Genomic DNA, 16872 nt, shown 5'->3' on the forward strand with positions numbered 1-16872 from the left:
TATTTTCTGGCACATGAAAAAAAATTGAAAAAAACATATTAGTCCCCCTCCCTCCAGTAGCCATGCAACAAAGAGAAATGCATGGAGAAGCAGTGGTCACCTCAGTCAGGTCTGTTGCCACGCAGCCGCCAAAAAGTGTACTTTTGGGGATTACGAGCTGCGGTTCAGAGAATATGTGATGACCTGTAGGCCATGCTCCAATCACAGACTTCACATAGGCTTTTTTAATATATTTTTTTCAATATATATTTATTGGGAAATAGTTGCACGTGGTACGGTTATAGATCTATATTATGGAAAACTCATGCCTGTTGGGTCCCTTTCATGCTCTGGCTCTCCTATGGGTGGTCCCTGTCATGTGCTTACTCTTATTGGGGGCTCTATTGCATGCTCGCTCTATAATGATGTCCCCGTCATGTAACTTCTGTCCTATGGGGTCCATGTCGTATCCAGGTCTGACATGAGGTCCCAGTCACGTGCTACATAGCTCTCCTATACGTGGTTCTGTGCCATGCTGGCTCTGCGATAGGGTCCCTCTCATGCTGGGTCTTCTAATTCGTGGCTCTGTGGCATGCTGTATCTGTTATGGGAGGGCATTATGGTTGGCTCTGTAATATGGGTACTTGTTTGGCCTGCGGGAGGGTTAGTTGGGGCCCTCTTATTAAGTTACTCTTTGGATAGCCTCATTCATAGTTGCAAAGGAAAGAAATTTCTTCTCAACAGTTTGAGGTTTCCCAGAATCAAAACGTATTCCCAATCCACAGAATAGCGGACAAGTGTCTAATTTCTGGGGGTCCCACTTGGAATGGAGAGGGGATCAAGCTTGCAAACTGCTTCTCCATTCAAGCTCTATAAGACAGAGGATGAGTAGAGCGCTTGGCTATCGCACTCCTATAGTATAAGGACAGGAATGGCCAACCTGAAACTCACCAGCGGTTGCAAAACTACAACTCCCAGCATGCCCAGACTGCCTACAGCTATTAGCGTACATCAGGGCATGGTGGGAATTGTAGTTTTACAACAGCTGGAGAGCCGCAGGTTGGCCATCCCTGGTATAGCGGGTGTGTTTTAACTCTATGAAAGCCCCTTTTAAAAGGGTTATGCCATGATTTATGTAAAAAAAAAATACAGACATCATATAGTACATGACAATCTCTTTCTAACAAAGCCAGAACCAGCCCTGTAACATGGGTCCAGAGATTCATTGCTCCAATTGCTCTGCTAGATCCTCTTCAGGCTGGCAGCTCAGCAGGCATGTCCTTTCTGCTGCAGCTCTGTCCCTATCACAGCTCAGGGGGTTGTGAACTTTCTGCTGCAGCTCTCTCCTTTTCGCAGTAGCTGCTCTGCCGTAGCCGTTTCCCAGTAACTGCCACAATTTCTAACAGAACATATGGCTTGTGGCAGTTAAGGATTTAAACGGAGCATGTGCGACCACCTCAGTGAGGTGGACAAGAAATAAGGAACAGAACAAACAGCAGGTGGCGCCATACATTAATCAGTGGCTATACTAAATTTCTAATTCCATGCAAATACAGAATTCAGATTCAGGTGCTGGTTTGAAAAATGTAGAATCTTTCGTGCACAACCTCTTTTAAATAATAATAATAATTATTTTTTAATTTAATATCATTAACCATTCATCTGTGATTCACCTCCTGCATTCCTGCCGTTATGTACACATCATTTCCTGCATTCCTTTTATCTTCATTTTACATTCTCTATTCTTCCAGAACAAGGCATTCATTCAGTGAAAGACGGAAACTACACCAAAGCCATTGAACTGTTTAGCGAAGCAATCAGATTAGATCCTAAAGATTACAGGTAAATGTTCTGCCGCCATCCGCCGGGTGCAGTCAGGGATTGTCGGATGGCTTCAGCCCGAGGAGTTTTATCTTTTCCATCATCTACACTGCGCCGTAAATTGGATTTGTGTTCAGATTCCTTGAATTTCAGGGAGATTTGTTTGCAGCGATAATGATGTTATTTATCTCTGTGTGTAACGGCTCCTGTATGGAGAATACACTGACATCATCCGGGCCTCCCTGTGTCCTGGTAGGAATGTGATGCCGGCTTATCGGGCCATGCCGACACACGGAAGAAAACGTGTGGATAGAGAGATGTGCATGTACGGATTAATATACATTTCTAGATAGATCTGTGGCAGCAGGATAGGAATAAGGGGGGAGGATTACATGGCATCAGGCTGGGGCCATAATGATTGACGATAAAATAATTTGACCGGCGCTCAGTTTACCAGGGCCTTCACGTACACATGCAGGCTCAGCCAGGCATTCATGTCTTCTGAATGGGTACTGGGGAGTAAGCTGCTACCGAACATCCTTGGCAGCAACCTATGTTCGCTGAGAACAAAAGGATCAGGCATGTTGAAATCAAACCGTACAATCCTGATCTCCCTTGACATCTGCACCCCCTCCCCTCCGATCCCAGCAAAATGAGTGGGAATGGCTGACATTATTATAACGTGTATGGCATTCTTAAGGGGGTTATCCAGGTTGCTATTATTGATGGCTTATCCTAGGACAGGCCATCAAGATTAGGTTGGGGGGGGGGGGGGAATTTCCAATTCTCACCCCCCACCTCCCTTCACATTGTTTACACTGCTCTGTGCTTTACTTGTAATGCTCTGAGTCTTCTAATGTGCTTTGAAGTATTTGCATGTTGTGTTGTTACACTGATTCGTTTTAGACTTTTTTATTTTATTTTTGTTTTATATCCATCACCCACTTCAGTACTCCTTTAAAGACTATGTACACCTTTTGGAGGCAATTTTTTAAATGATTGCATGTTGCTTATTCTTGGCTAAAAATCATTTTGGCCTTTTATTAAAAAAAAATATTGAGCTGTTCTGTCACAAAGGGTTAACTGTTTTTCTGGCGGTGTGACTGGTACTTTCACTGTGTGCCTGTCCTCTAATAAACCTTACCTCTAAACTACTGAGAGGTCATAAACACTTCAACAATTCAAACCACATTCTTATCGGTAAGATAAGAACTGAGCTATAATGAGTGTTTAAAATGTCAGAGAGCAGAGATAAGGAGTCCTTCAGCTCCTGGTCTGACGGAAAAGACAGAAAATCCAAAGGGTGCTACTAGAGCATGTCGGCTCTGTACACAAAAAAAAACGCCATATTTTTAAAAAAACGCCAATTAAAAAAATGATTTTAGCTTAAAAAAATGCCCCCAAAGGCGTACATAGCCTTTAAAGGGAACATGTTACCTGGTTTTGGGTCACTATACCATTATGCAGCTGGGGTTGAGAGTCCCAGTCCTGCTCATAGTAAACTCATCCTTCCATGTAAAAGAAAGTAAATGGAATCCAAACTTGTTGAGGAAGGAGTCCGGGACTCTTCTCCAGTGGCATCGGTCATATGTGCACTGTGTCTACAAAGGCACAGCTCGCCTCACTGTGCATGTTCCCGATGTGCACATGCTCAGTAATGTGAGGTCTGCTGTCCTTGGCTCCATCAGTGCAGTGTGCATGCGTCTAATGCCAATGGGAAACAATCCTGCACTCCTCCCCCGATAGGTTTCAATTTTCTTTCACCTTCTTTTGCAGGATTTGTTTGGGGACCATAGACCCCAGCTGTATAATTATGTGCTGGTTGTTTAGTGTTCCCAAACCGGGTAACAGATTCCCTTTAAGCTGGATTTTAGGAATATCAGTAGGTGAGCAATTTCATGTAATCTCAGAAGAACATCCATCCAAACAGTTATTCTCTAAAAGGAGATTACCCCCTTTAACATGAAGGTGTGATCTTTGTGTCCTCCATAAAATGCACAATCTGAAGCCTGTCATTGTACAGTATGATGCACTGGCCTGGTGCCTCTCCTTCCTAGAACCACCAGCAGTTGGACCTAGATGCCGCTGTATACCCTCATGACATATCCATGTCTTAAGTGAGAAAAATAAAATCTTTGATACATATGAAGTCCAAAACGCGTTAGAAGTTGATTGACCTGAGAAGAATGTATTCTGTCTTCTCCATGTGCAGTAAGCTCCTATCTCCATATGTTCTTTTTGCTTTCAGTCTTGTGAGATTCCAGATTACCAGGCAGTTCTGAGCTCTTGGATATACCAGATTAAGAGACTTTCACGGTAACCTCTGATGCTTTGTGTTCTTTGCAGGTATTTTGGAAACCGTTCCTATTGCTACGAGCAGCTGGAGCTTTACCCCAAGGCCCTGGTGGACGCAGACGTTTCCATACAGCTCTCGGCTGATTATCCTAAGGCCTATTTCAGGAAAGGGCGTGCCCTGAAAGGATGCAATGTACGGAGGTCTTTTCAGTTGACCATGGGTATTTTGGCTGGTTTCCCAGTTTTTTTTCATATGCATTACCCATATACGGTACTATGTTGGTGTAAGATAAATGCTACAGTATTATTATGCATGTTGCTGTTATAGCCTTCCTTACATTCAATAATCTCACGTCTGTCTGATTTGCAGCCTCTTGCCACCATTGTTTTATAATGTAGAACCCCCTTTACATTCAAAGGGGAAACTCTAGAGAAAACAAGCCCTCTGGTGTGATGTCTCATCTGTATACGTGCGGTCGGATGTCACTGCTGTCTCTTGTAAGCGGCTGAATAATACAGTTATCAAAAAGTGCCATGACAGTTCAATAGCAGCAATGAAGTAATTCGCTCGTTGACAACCCAGAAATCTTTTTAGCCTCTTGTATTTTGCGGTTGTCACTGAATCTCCTCCAGTCTTTCCTTTTTACTAATCTAAAGGACTTGGATACTGATGACCTATCCCCAGGATAAGTAAATCAAAATCAGATTGATGGGGGCGGACACCTGGCACCCCACCGATCAGCTGTTTCGAGCAACCTCTGGAAACTATACAGTGGAGGCAAGAAGGCTCAGTACACCGTGTAGTGGCCGTGCCGGGGTACTGCAGCTCCGCTGTAGCTCAATGGGAGCTGAGCTGTAGTACACCTGCCTCGCAACCTACACAGAGTTTGGAGCCTTCTGCTTCCCATCTGTACAGTATATAGTTTACGGCGCCAGAAGCAGCTGATTGTTGGGGGTACCAGGTGTTGGATCCCCACCGATCTGATGTTGATGAACTACACTCGGGATGGTTCATTATTATCTGCGTCCAGAAAAACCCCTTCAAGGCTGTTGTCTACCATTCATCACAGGCCCTCCCTGCAGTGGGCTCTAATTTGAACACTGCTTGTGACATGCATGCTGCTGCACAGGGCGCAGCCTTCATCCTCTCCTGTGCCTGACACTTACTTATATATATACGTCACTCCATCTATATACCTGGGTAAGACACCATGGGGCATAAGGCTGCTGCTTGCAGACGTGATTTCTGCAGTCAAGAAGCTGGATTATTCTCTTCTGGGTAACAAGTTAGAGGCGGCATGGGGCAAGGTATCGAATAAGTTGGGTGCAAATGATTTGTTCACTAATAAGATCACCGGTGCGATTACGAAAGGACCGCCCGCCGGCACAATGATAACTGACCTGGATAAGGTTTGTATTGTGACTGCGCTATCAATGTCCAGAATCCAACCAGCATGCCCGACCGCTGCTCCCTGTACTACTGTGCGTAGTAACCACAGGTATATGTACTGTACTTTGCAAAACGCACAGGATATTTCCCACATAAACAAGCCATTCGGGCACCTACCAGGAATGGCGGCCCCGGAAAAGAAGGAAGAAGTCCTATGTATGTGGTGTCCTCTTGTATAGGCAAAAATCTACAGTACTGCCCCCCCCCCCCAGCCGGAAGCGCGCTTCAAGCAGTTTCCATAATAGCAACTGACATCGACAGTACCATGGGTTTTTGCCTATACAAGAGGACGCCACCTACATAGGGCTTATTCTCTTGTGCCACCATTCCTGGTAGGTGCCCGATTGGCGTGTTTATGTGGAAAATATCCTGTGTGTATTCGGAAGAACTGTACCTGTGGTTACTAGGCACAGTAGTACAGCGGTCAGGCATGCTTGTCTGGAGATTGATAGCGCAGTCACAATACACACCTTCTGGCTTTGCTGGACTAATATTTTGCTTTCCTTTGCACAGAGGTATGCAGAAGCAGAAGATGCCTTCACGATGGTGTTAAAATTGGATGAAGCATGCGAGGACGCTTTGATAGAGATTCATACGTGTCAAGTATTGCAGCTCATGGTAATTTGATAACCTGCTCGCCGTCAAGGAATTGGTTCATTCTTTACATTTAGATGTCGAAGAACTGTCCTATCCCTGTCCAACTGAAACAGGTGTGTGCGGCTCACTAGGTGTATCCGAGCCAGCCTTAGCAAAGTGCAACTTAAAAGCACAAGACGCATCACCTATTGCCAATGACCCTGGTGGCCCAGGCAAACATCATTAAAGGCTATATTCACCTTTGGGGGAATTTTTTTTTAATTATTGCATTATACTCCTTTTGAGCTAAAAAAAACTTTTTTTAAACTAGTCTTTATTAAAAATGTTGAGCCCCTTTCTCTCTGTACAGCCTTGAGATTCTCCAGTAGCAGGCTCTGTGTTTTTACTGTGTTCTGTCAGGCAGCTCAGCTGATGGCTCCTTATCTCTGACCTTAAAAACACTCACTATAGCTCAGTTCTTTTCTTACTCATAATAATGCGGCTTAAATAAGTGTTTATGACCTTTTTAGTAGTTTATAGATAAGGTTTATTACATGAGGCACAAAGTGAAAGTATGGTTTACACAGCTAGATAAACAGTTAACCCTTTGACAGAACAGCTCAATATTTTTGATAAAAACCAATTGAAGAAAAAATTGTATCCCAAAATTTTGTAAAATACAATCATACAAAAAATGCCCCTGAAGGTGTATATAGCCTTTAATAAGTAGGTGCCAGCTGTGGTATACAATGCTGAGTGCAGCATCTAATTAGTTCCCTCTCTCACCTCACTGGCCCCCGTGATGCAATTGTAGGGTGGCCAAGGAATTGTCGTGGCAGCCAGGGGCCTAACAATTACCTCCAGAGCTGCCATTTATGGATGCCTGTTAGGCCCTTCCTTTGTCAGGCATTCTAATGGGTATTGTTTAATTTAATTGATAGTAAAAACTGTAATACAGAATGGGTGATCAGAGGATCACAGGTTCAAGTCCCCTACTGGGACTTGAAATAAGTAAAAAAAAAAAAAAAAAAGGGGGTTTGAAATATTAAAACAAAATCGCACAAAAAAGCAAAAAATCTTTTTCTCCCTTTCAAATCCCTTTTTATTTTTATAAAAAAAAATAATAATCTATACATAATTGCTGTCACCACATCCATAAGAGCCCGTACTATAAAATGAACACATTATTATCCCATAGAGTGGACATCATAGGCAAAAATGAAATAAAACAAGCCTTCATACAACTCCGTCGATGGAAAACTACAAATGTTCTTGGCCTTTGAGTACAGCATCATAGAAACTAATTATTTAAAAAAAATATAAAAAAAAAGGGTTTTATTGTGCAAAATTTGAAAAAAAAAACAAAACGAGGTTTCTTCCACTAATCAAACTGACCCCGCACAGTAAAGGTATCATGTCTTTGTCTTCATGGTGAATGTCATGAAAACAAATCCCAAAAAACGATGCGGAATTGCTGTGTTTTTTTTTTTCACACCATGCCCCCCCCTAAAAATTAATAAGAGCTACAACACATTAGATGAAATGCAGAGATAAAAAAAGCAAAAAATAAAATAAAAAAAATGCGTCCAAAATAGGCCGTGTCAACACCAATAAAGTAGGTGCACTGCCTGGTACAGTTGATCCTGCTGATTTAAAATGATACCTGTCTTGCAAAAATCGGTTGCGCCGTTCCCGAGCAAAAAAGACTTTCAATATTTTATGCAAATGAAGGCTTCAATGCACCAAAGGGCAGAGCCTAGTCCCTGGGTGCACTGAATCCACAGAGTCTTGGGAACGTTGCAACCGATTTTCATAATTCGGGTATCATTTTAATCGGCAGGATCAACTCTACCAGGCCGTATGCATGTTTTAAAAGATTTGATCCTGCTGTCAGTGCCTTGTATAAGATTATTATAGTTATATACAATCAGAAAACCTGTTGAAGTCACATTAGGAGGGCCTGTTCTAAAATGTCTGACTCTCTCTGAAGGATCACGGTTTCACCCAGGGACAAAGCTTTCACTTGCTTGAAGAATACGGATCTGTCCCTGCTGTAATGGAAGCGCCAATTTCTGCTAAAGGTGATTTTCTGGACAGTTACACATATGAGTGAGGGGGGCAGGGGCCGAGCTCACGGTAATTCTCCTTCTTCCCGGCAGTCTTGCAGGAGAACATGAAGCTGGATGAGACTGGAGAAGAGGAGCTGCTCTTCCTAAATGAATTGTCAGAGTGAGTGCGGCCACCCATCTGCTGCCTGAGGAAACCTATAAATCTGTATCGGCTGACGCCAGCGTATGAATGCTCTCCACAAGTATTTCACTTATGCAGATTGCCTTGCCTTTTTAATCTTGAACTCAGGCATGCATTTCACGGATCAGTTCCTCCCCGAGCGTCTTCTCTGGGATATTATTGTAAACTATTTTATGGGGAATGTCTCTCGACAACTGCCGCCTCTTATTACAGCTTCCACCGGTTCCTGTCACATCGGCTGCAGTGAATTTTATTCTTCTTCTGCTAGTTACTATAGATGTAGCAGAGCTGAGCTTGGTGCCAAATCATTGAGATAACATTCGTATTGTGCCAAATGCAAACCTCCCAACTTTGGAAAAAATGTGAAGAGGGACACCACGTCTGTAACCAAACCAAATCCGCAATACAATTCCACCCAGTGCCCCCCACACAGCAGTAGTGCCCCTTTTTGCCCTCCACACAGGGAGGATGTCCGCTTAGTGCCCCATACACATTATGATGTCCCCTTAATGCTCCCACAGAGCAAAGATACCTCCTTAGTACACCAACACGCTAAAAATGTCCCCTAAGTGCCCCCATCACAACACTGATGCCTCTTTAGTGCTCCTAAAACAGTATGATCTTACTTGGTGCCTCCCCAGGCAGCGCGCTGCCCCCTAGGTGCCTCCCCAGGCAGCGCGCTGCCCCCTAGGTGCCTCCCCAGGCAGGGCGCTGCCCCCTAGGTGCCTCCCCAGGCAGGGCGCTGCCCCCTAGGTGCCTCCCCAGGCAGGGCGCTGCCCCCTAGGTGCCTCCCCAGGCAGGGCGCTGCCCCCTAGGTGCCTGCCCAGGCAGCGCGCTGCCCCCTAGGTGCCTGCCCAGGCAGCGCGCTGCCCCCTAGGTGCCTGCCCAGGCAGCGCGCTGCCCCCTAGGTGCCTGCCCAGGCAGCGCGCTGCCCCCTAGGTGCCTGCCCATGCAGCGCGCTGCCCCCTAGGTGCCTGCCCAGGCAGCGCGCTGCCCCCTAGGTGCCTGCCCAGGCAGCAGGGTCCAGGATGGTTAGAATTCAGCATTGCTGCGTTGCCTTTAGCACAGCTTTAATTTAGCACTAAACTTAATGCCACTTCAAAGCTTAACGTTAATCAGACCACATACATTACATCGCTGTCAGCTGAACGCTTGTTGACAGCTGTTCCTCTCAACCCCCCCACATTGAGAGCGCGCTGTAAGCTGCTGCCAGACACCTCTGCTGGTTGTTTATCTCTGTTGAGACCAAAAAGATCGGGCATGTTGAAATCCAGCATGACCAATGCTTCTTTCTCCTAACATCTACGTTCATGAGGGGAAAAAGTCGTTCCATCCCTCTTAATTGATGTGATTTGAGAGTAGCAGTATCTGCGGGCGCTAAGATCTGTGCAAACACTGGATCGTATTAACTTGCACCGCTGACAAATATCCTGCACTTTGAACGCGAGGTTGTCGGTGAAAATTTATCAAATTGTGTAAGCGCATCATCCCGACAAAGCAACCTCATTAAGGTCTGTAATGCAATTGGAAATGATACAAATATTCAGTGTTTGCAAAACTCTTAGCGCCCCCAGGGTGCTGCTGGCTTCTATTGTTTGCTTGCTTCCTGGTCTGTTCTTGACTCCGTCTTCCCTTTTTTTCAGGACCCAGAGTTGTTCGCTGTGGGTGGGGAACATAACGGACCAGATAACAGAAAAGCAGCTGCGGGACCTGTTTAAATGGTAAGCAAGCGCTTCATACTGCCTGGTAGGGCTGAGCCTGCTGATTAAAACCAAGGCTTTCTTCCCCCGATATGTTGCTGCATTTAGGAGAAATGTATGTCTTAAGTGCACGAGGGATAGGCTCTAGCAACTCTGTGCACCTTTGCTGTGATTCCCTGGACACTTCCCCGCAACTTGGTCAGCAGGGCCAGGCATCCCGGTGGAGGAGAAGTGTCAGGGGAAGCAGGTTGGAGGAGCTAAGGTGCACAGAGTTACTAGGGCCTGCCCTCAGTGCACTTAAAGGGATATTCTCTGACTTATGTAAAGTTATCACCAGCCCACGGGGGATTACTATTAGATCGGTAGGGGTCTCCTCAGTAGGACCCTACCCCTGTGGAGGCCCCAAAAATGAATGGAGCTGCTTGTTGGGCATGCGCGTTGCCGCTCCATTCATTTCTTTTGAAGTTTTGGAGATGGCCAAGTGATGTACTCGGATGTCTCCAGAAATCCCGTAACGATAAATGGTTCGGCAGCGCACATGCTCAACCGGCCACTCTGTTCATTTTGTCAGGCTCCACGAGGTAAGGGGCCCTTGTTCTCATGTCCCAGTGGTAGGACCCCCACCGATCTGATACTTATGCCCCTGTGGATAGGGGATAACGTTACATAACCAGAATACCCCGTTAAGCCGTAATTTACATATTTTTGCATTCCTAAATACAGCAGTTGATTGGGAGAGGAAAGGTATGTTTTTTGGTCAGCAGGGTCAGGCCTTATGGCTGATTTAATAGGGTTGATCCTGCTGACAGATACCCCTAAATCCAAAAGAGTATACTTTGGGCTCTGCTTGCTGCTCATTATATGTGCATACGGAGGACACAATAGTATAGTCTACTACGCTATAGTATATACTACACGATCCTGCCCTCTGGAAAAGACAGTATACACGTCCCTTTTTTTTATATAGTATAATCTCCCCGTTACCCCTCTTGTCCAGTCTGCACTGAGAGGTCTACTCAGCTGTCCTCGAAAAGGTTTACAGATGCAGAAACGGCGTGAGCCTGACCCAGCCTCTTTAATGAGGATACATTAAACCACTTGATTGTCTGAGCTGTTTTTGCATTTTTTTCCCCCTTAATTTTATCTTCTTTTGTATTATAGTGTTTTCACACACAGCGCTTTTTTAGAAATGCTATGGCCATAGGCCCCGTGACCCATTCATTTCAATGGGGTTGCAAAAAATGTGTTGTCCGCATTTGTATGTCCGTCCAGCCTGCCCTCCAAAAAGGTCAAACATGTCCTACACTTGTCCGTTTTGCGGACAATGATAGGACATTTCTACAGAAGGGAGAAAAATAGCAGCATGCACACGGCCGGGAACCCAAAGCACATACGGTTGTGTGCATGGGGCCTGAGTCAATGGGGAAATACAAAATGGACTACAGACTGCGCAGGATTTTTGAAAATTTTAATTGAATTTTTTTTTGTCTTAGTTTTTTTTGTCTTCTGGCAATTGTCCTTTTCTTGACAATGCAGCCTGCTCGAAGCCCGGTATTTCCCATAGGCTCCTCTAGCAGATTGAAAACCCACAACACATCAGCTGCAAAACTCCCCGTGTAAACCTCAGATTTCTTCCGTGGATCTAAATGCAACGTGCCGACTGACGTGTGTGAACATCACCTTAGAGTACAGCAGATTTTCTGCTTTTCAGCACGGTTCTTACTGTGCTATTAGTCATTTGGAGAAAGTGCGACACTAGCCGCCATTTCACCAGTTTTTTGTTTCTTTTTACGATTAGCGAGGACGGTACCTGTGACCTCTCCGGAGTCTTGGCCTCGTTTCATTAATTCTGTTTGCTTCTGATAATTAGCTTGGAGATGAGCAGTGCCGTTATGTGTTACTCAGGAGCCTCTCTCTGCAGTGCTGGTCGTGTGTGGGACTACTGCCCCCCCTCCCCCTCCGCCATAGTCAACATGTTTTTGTTTTTATGGCGCTTTCATAATATATATTTTTTTTTGAATAAAGTAATTTTTATTAAAACATTTTTCCCTTTTGTATAGATAAGCGTACATCAAATACACATTGATATAAACAAATGAAAGCCCAACTTGGGCACAATAATACACAAAGTATAAACCTTGAAGGGTAACCCCCCCCCCCCACCCCCCCTTTAACCCACACCAAACCACAATGTCAGCTCAGTTTTCTCCTCCACAAATCCTGAGAAACATCTACCTCTGTTTCTACCATAACCCGTTCATCCGTACCGTCCCATTATCATGTTTCACTTCATCTTATTCTAGGCATCCATCCTAAACGCTTTCATAATATTTAGTCTTTTAGACTGCACAGTTTTTGTTTTTTTTCAACCCTGTGGATAATTTTCGATTAAACTGTTAATTAAACTGAAAAAAATGCAGTGTGTGTGTGTGTATATATATATATATATAACTATGGGAGGGCGTATAGAGGGAGTAGGGTATATAATGTATATAGAGGGAGGAATGGAGGAGAGTATCTATATACATTACATACCCTCCTCTATTCCTCCCTGTATACGCATTATTCATCCTCCCTCTATATAGATTATATACCCTCCTCCCGTCCTCCCTCTATATACATTATATACCCTCCTCCCGTCCTCCCTCTATATACACTATATACCGTCCTCCCTCTATATACACTATATACACTATATACCGTCCTCCCTCTATATACACTATATACCCTCCTCCCGTCCTCCCTCTATATACACTATATACCCTCCTCCCGTCCTCCCTCTATATACACTATATACCCTCCTCCCTCTATATACACTATATACCCTCCTCCCTCTATATACACTATATACCCTCCTCCCGTCCTCCCTCTATATACACTATATACCCTCCTCCCGTCCTCCCTCTATATACACTATATACCCTCCTCCCGTCCTCCCTCTATATACACTATATACCCTCCTCCCGTCCTCCCTCTATATACACTATATACCCTCCTCCCTCTATATATACATGACATGCCCACCTGCAGTCCTTCCTGTAAGTACAGTAGATACACCGATGCCCTGGTAGGCAGCCACGTGCGTCCTGGATGGAGCCATCTTGCTCGGAGAACTGCGGTGAGCCGTCTCTGACCCCTGTCCGTTATGGCGGGATCCCGGCTACACCCAGTGGCGGCTCCCGCTGTGATTCGGAATGCTGTATCAGCGCAGCACATGCTGCTCTCTGCAGCCCTGAATTAATTGTGAGGGCGGCAGGAACTTTGATGTCATGATATTTAAGAAAATCTTCATTGTCTGGCTGCAGGAAAGTGAATTACTTTGACTAATAGTGCAGCCATAGCTGGAGGGCTGGACCCTCAATACAGGGTGTCCTTCCTCCGAGACCCCCTGCAATCGGATATCATCTGCGGAAGCATTAGGCAGCAGATATCAAATTCTCCTGCAGAAACAAAGTGTCCCAGTCAGCGGTGGTAGATTCTCACACGGACAGGTCAGAATTGCATTCTTTTGGCTTTTCATGTACAAGCGAACACCAGAATCAGAGTGTAAAAATCCATCTGCCAGTTATGTTAGCGGGTTTGTATAGCATTAGAAAAACATTCACTTCCAGGAAGAGCGCCACACCTGTCCATAGTTTGTGTTTGGTATTGCAACTCGGCTCCTTTTGAATTAGGGTCCATTCACACATTCGTATGTGTTTTGCGGATCCACAAAACACGGACACCGGCAATGTGCGTCCCGCATTTTGCGGACCACACATCACCGGCACTATAATAGAATATGCCTAATCTTGTCCGCAATATGCGGACAAGAATAGGACACGTTCTATGTTTTTCGGGAACAGAATTGCGGACCCGGACGTATGGATCCGCATTTCCGGATCCGAGCAGCACATTGTGCGGCCCCATAGAAATGAATGGGTCCGCGATTCTGTTCCCGCAAAATGTGGAACAGAATTGCGAACGTGTGAATGGACCCTAAGGCTGAGCTGCAATACCGCATACAACCTGTGGACCGGCGTGGGGCTAATTCTGGCAAAAAGCAGCCATGTTCTTCTAATCCTGGACAGAAAATCAGATGAACATGGGTGGAGCGGCTCTCAGCTGACATTTATCGTCTGTTCAGTTTCAACAGAATTCCTTATGATTTAGTTGTCTCTTAGAATTCTTTTTTGGCAACTTACTCTGACCCCTTTTTTTTTGTAGTTATGGTGAAATCGTTAGCATTCGACTCCTTGTTGAAAGATTTTGTGCGTTTGTTAACTTTACGTGCCCCCTTGCGACAGCCAGAGCACTGGAGGCATTGCAGGTAAGAGTTCATATAAACTTCATGTGTGCATCTCCAATATCCAGCGACAGAACATTCTCTGCATGCACATAGTAGTACGATTGCTTTACCAGGCAGATTGCAGGGGGGCAGTAAGTTTTTAATGCTAGAAATTAGTGTACCATTCTGGTTTAAAGGGAATCTGTCGCCACGTACCCGAATATGAATCCAAATGAATTGATAGGTGTGCGCTAGTCCCTTAAGTAAAACGCTCTATCTCCCATCTAGATTCTTGGCCGCATTCTTCTTTTTCTCATATGCAGATTTATAGCTTGGTGCAACAAGGGTGTCACCATTGCACCATGTTGCACTGAAAAACCATGCTCCTGGCTTCCCCAGCTTTGAGTGACAGGGCCAGGCAGTGATGTAGTCTACTGGGCAATTAGCTTTCACTTCGGTAATTGGTGCAAGCAAAGTACAGCCCTGCTGCTTGCCTGGGCTGAAGTCATTTGTACTGCGCATGTGTGCGCCATCGCTTTGGCAGTCGGTGCAGGCGCAGTACAGATGACTTCAACCCTGGCAAACAGCCGGACTGGACTGCATATATGCCCATTAACGAAGTGCGAGATAACATCACTACCTGGCTCTGTCATTCTAAGCTGTAGGGGCCGGGCAGCCAGGAGTAAGGTGCAACGGTGTCACCCTCATTGCACCAAACTGTAAACTTGCATATGAGAAAAAGAATCCATTCTCTGGAATGCAGCCAAGAATCTGGATGGGATCAAGAGCGTTTTACTCCAGAGACCAGCGCACATCTAATACCGTAATTTATATCATGGTACGTGGTGATAGATTTCCCTTTTAAAGAGTACTTTTCACGACAAAATGCAGTGCAGCCTGCATGTTGTAGATGGATGGCTCCTTCTTCTTTGTAACATGCTGTCTGCAGACTGCATTGCATTTAGTAGTTTCGTGGTGCACCCGTCCATAGTTAGGTGGCCACAAGGCATATTACAGTGCAGTTTTCAGCATAAATCTAATACAGGTCCTGATTAACCCAGTTTTTGTTAATGGAGTGTAGCAGTGTAGACCGCACATTATATAATCCACAAGAAATCTGCACCAGAGTCACTTGCCCACTGTGCCCGCGATCACCAAGCGAACAAAAGACCCCGGCATCGCAGGCTCCAAATGTAGCTCCAAGACCGACAGTCTTGTCCACCATACAAAAATGTGACGTTTCGGCAGTACAAGACTGTCCCCCTGAGGAAGCAATGTGAAACACATGTTGGGTGCGGCGCCTACTGGGTCTGTATATCTGTATCCCTCCATTGTGGCCTTGTTTCATATGCTACCTGCATTGTATGATGTATCTGCATTGGTCCAGTTGTGTTATTTTTTACCCTAGTAGGTGTCTTTTTTTTTATGTGGTGTTTTTTTGTTTTTGCCAAATGTGTGATTTTTTTTTTACTTGTGATGTACAATAAGGGTCCATTCACACGTCTGCAATTCTTTTCCGCATTTTGCGGAACGGAATTGCGGACCCACGCGGATGTGTGAATGGACCCTAAAGCTGATATTTTTAACCATATAGTGTTCGCAGAGTGCACTTTTCCTTTTCAGTGTTCTCTCTGTCCGAATAAACGGTTTGGGGCTACATTTGGAGCCTGCGATGCTGTTGTCTTTTGTTCGCTTATATACATTATCTGTATATATGTTTGTGTATATGTGTGTATGTATATGTGTATAATATATAGTACAGGCCAAAAGTTTGGACACACCTTCTCATTCAAAGAGTTTTCTTTATTTTCATGACTATTTCATGACTATTATATACATAACAAAAAAGTGTGAAACAACTGAAAATATGTCATATTCTAGGTTCTTCAAAGTAGCCACCTTTTGCTTTGATTACTGCTTTGCACACTCTTGGCATTCTAAACTAAACTAAACTAAACTAGTACATGGATTGCAGGATAAAACTTACCAGGAAAGGTTAAAAGACCTTAATATGTATAGCTTGGAAGAAAGAAGAGACCGAGGGGATATGATAGAAACTTTTAAATACATAAAGGGAATCAACTCGGTAAAGGAGGAGAGCATATTTAAAAGAAGAAAAACTACCACAAGAGGACACAGTTTTAAATTAGAGGGGCAAAGGTTTAAAAGTAATATAAGGAAGTATTACTTTACTGAGAGGGTAGTGGATGCATGGAATAGCCTTCCTGCAGAAGTGGTAGCTGCAAATACAGTGGAGGAGTTTAAGCATGCATGGGATAGGCATAAGGCCATCCTTCATATAAGATAGGGCCGGGGCTATTCATAGGATTCAGATATATTGGGCAGACTAGATGGGCCAAATGGTTCTTATCTGCCGACACATTCTATGTATTCTCTTGATGAGCTTCAAGAGGTAGTCGCCTGAAATGGTTTTCACTTCACAGGTGTGCCCTGTCAGGTTTAATAAGTGGGATTTCTTGCCTTATAAATGGGGTTGGGACCATCAGTTGCGTTGTGGAGAAGTCAGGTGGATA

The 16872-nt window shown here is 44.7% G+C and overlaps 1 protein-coding gene across 5 annotated transcripts in view; it reads left to right on the top strand.

Moving 5' to 3' along the window:
* Window positions 1-16872, top strand: part of LOC122940716 (tetratricopeptide repeat protein 31-like) — a 100132-nt gene that overhangs the window by 72055 nt on the left and 11205 nt on the right. For all 5 annotated transcript variants that reach the window (XM_044297427.1, XM_044297431.1, XM_044297432.1 and 2 more), the window contains exons 7-13: window positions 1731-1821; window positions 4147-4288; window positions 6059-6163; window positions 8112-8202; window positions 8281-8350; window positions 10015-10092; window positions 14278-14380. In XM_044297427.1, coding sequence (XP_044153362.1) covers window positions 1731-1821; window positions 4147-4288; window positions 6059-6163; window positions 8112-8202; window positions 8281-8350; window positions 10015-10092; window positions 14278-14380 — 680 coding nt within the window. The remainder of the gene's footprint in view (window positions 1-1730; window positions 1822-4146; window positions 4289-6058; window positions 6164-8111; window positions 8203-8280; window positions 8351-10014; window positions 10093-14277; window positions 14381-16872) is intronic.

The sequence above is a fragment of the Bufo gargarizans genome, chromosome 6 (genome assembly GCF_014858855.1).
Source record: "Bufo gargarizans isolate SCDJY-AF-19 chromosome 6, ASM1485885v1, whole genome shotgun sequence".
Taxonomy (NCBI): Eukaryota; Metazoa; Chordata; class Amphibia; order Anura; family Bufonidae; genus Bufo; species Bufo gargarizans.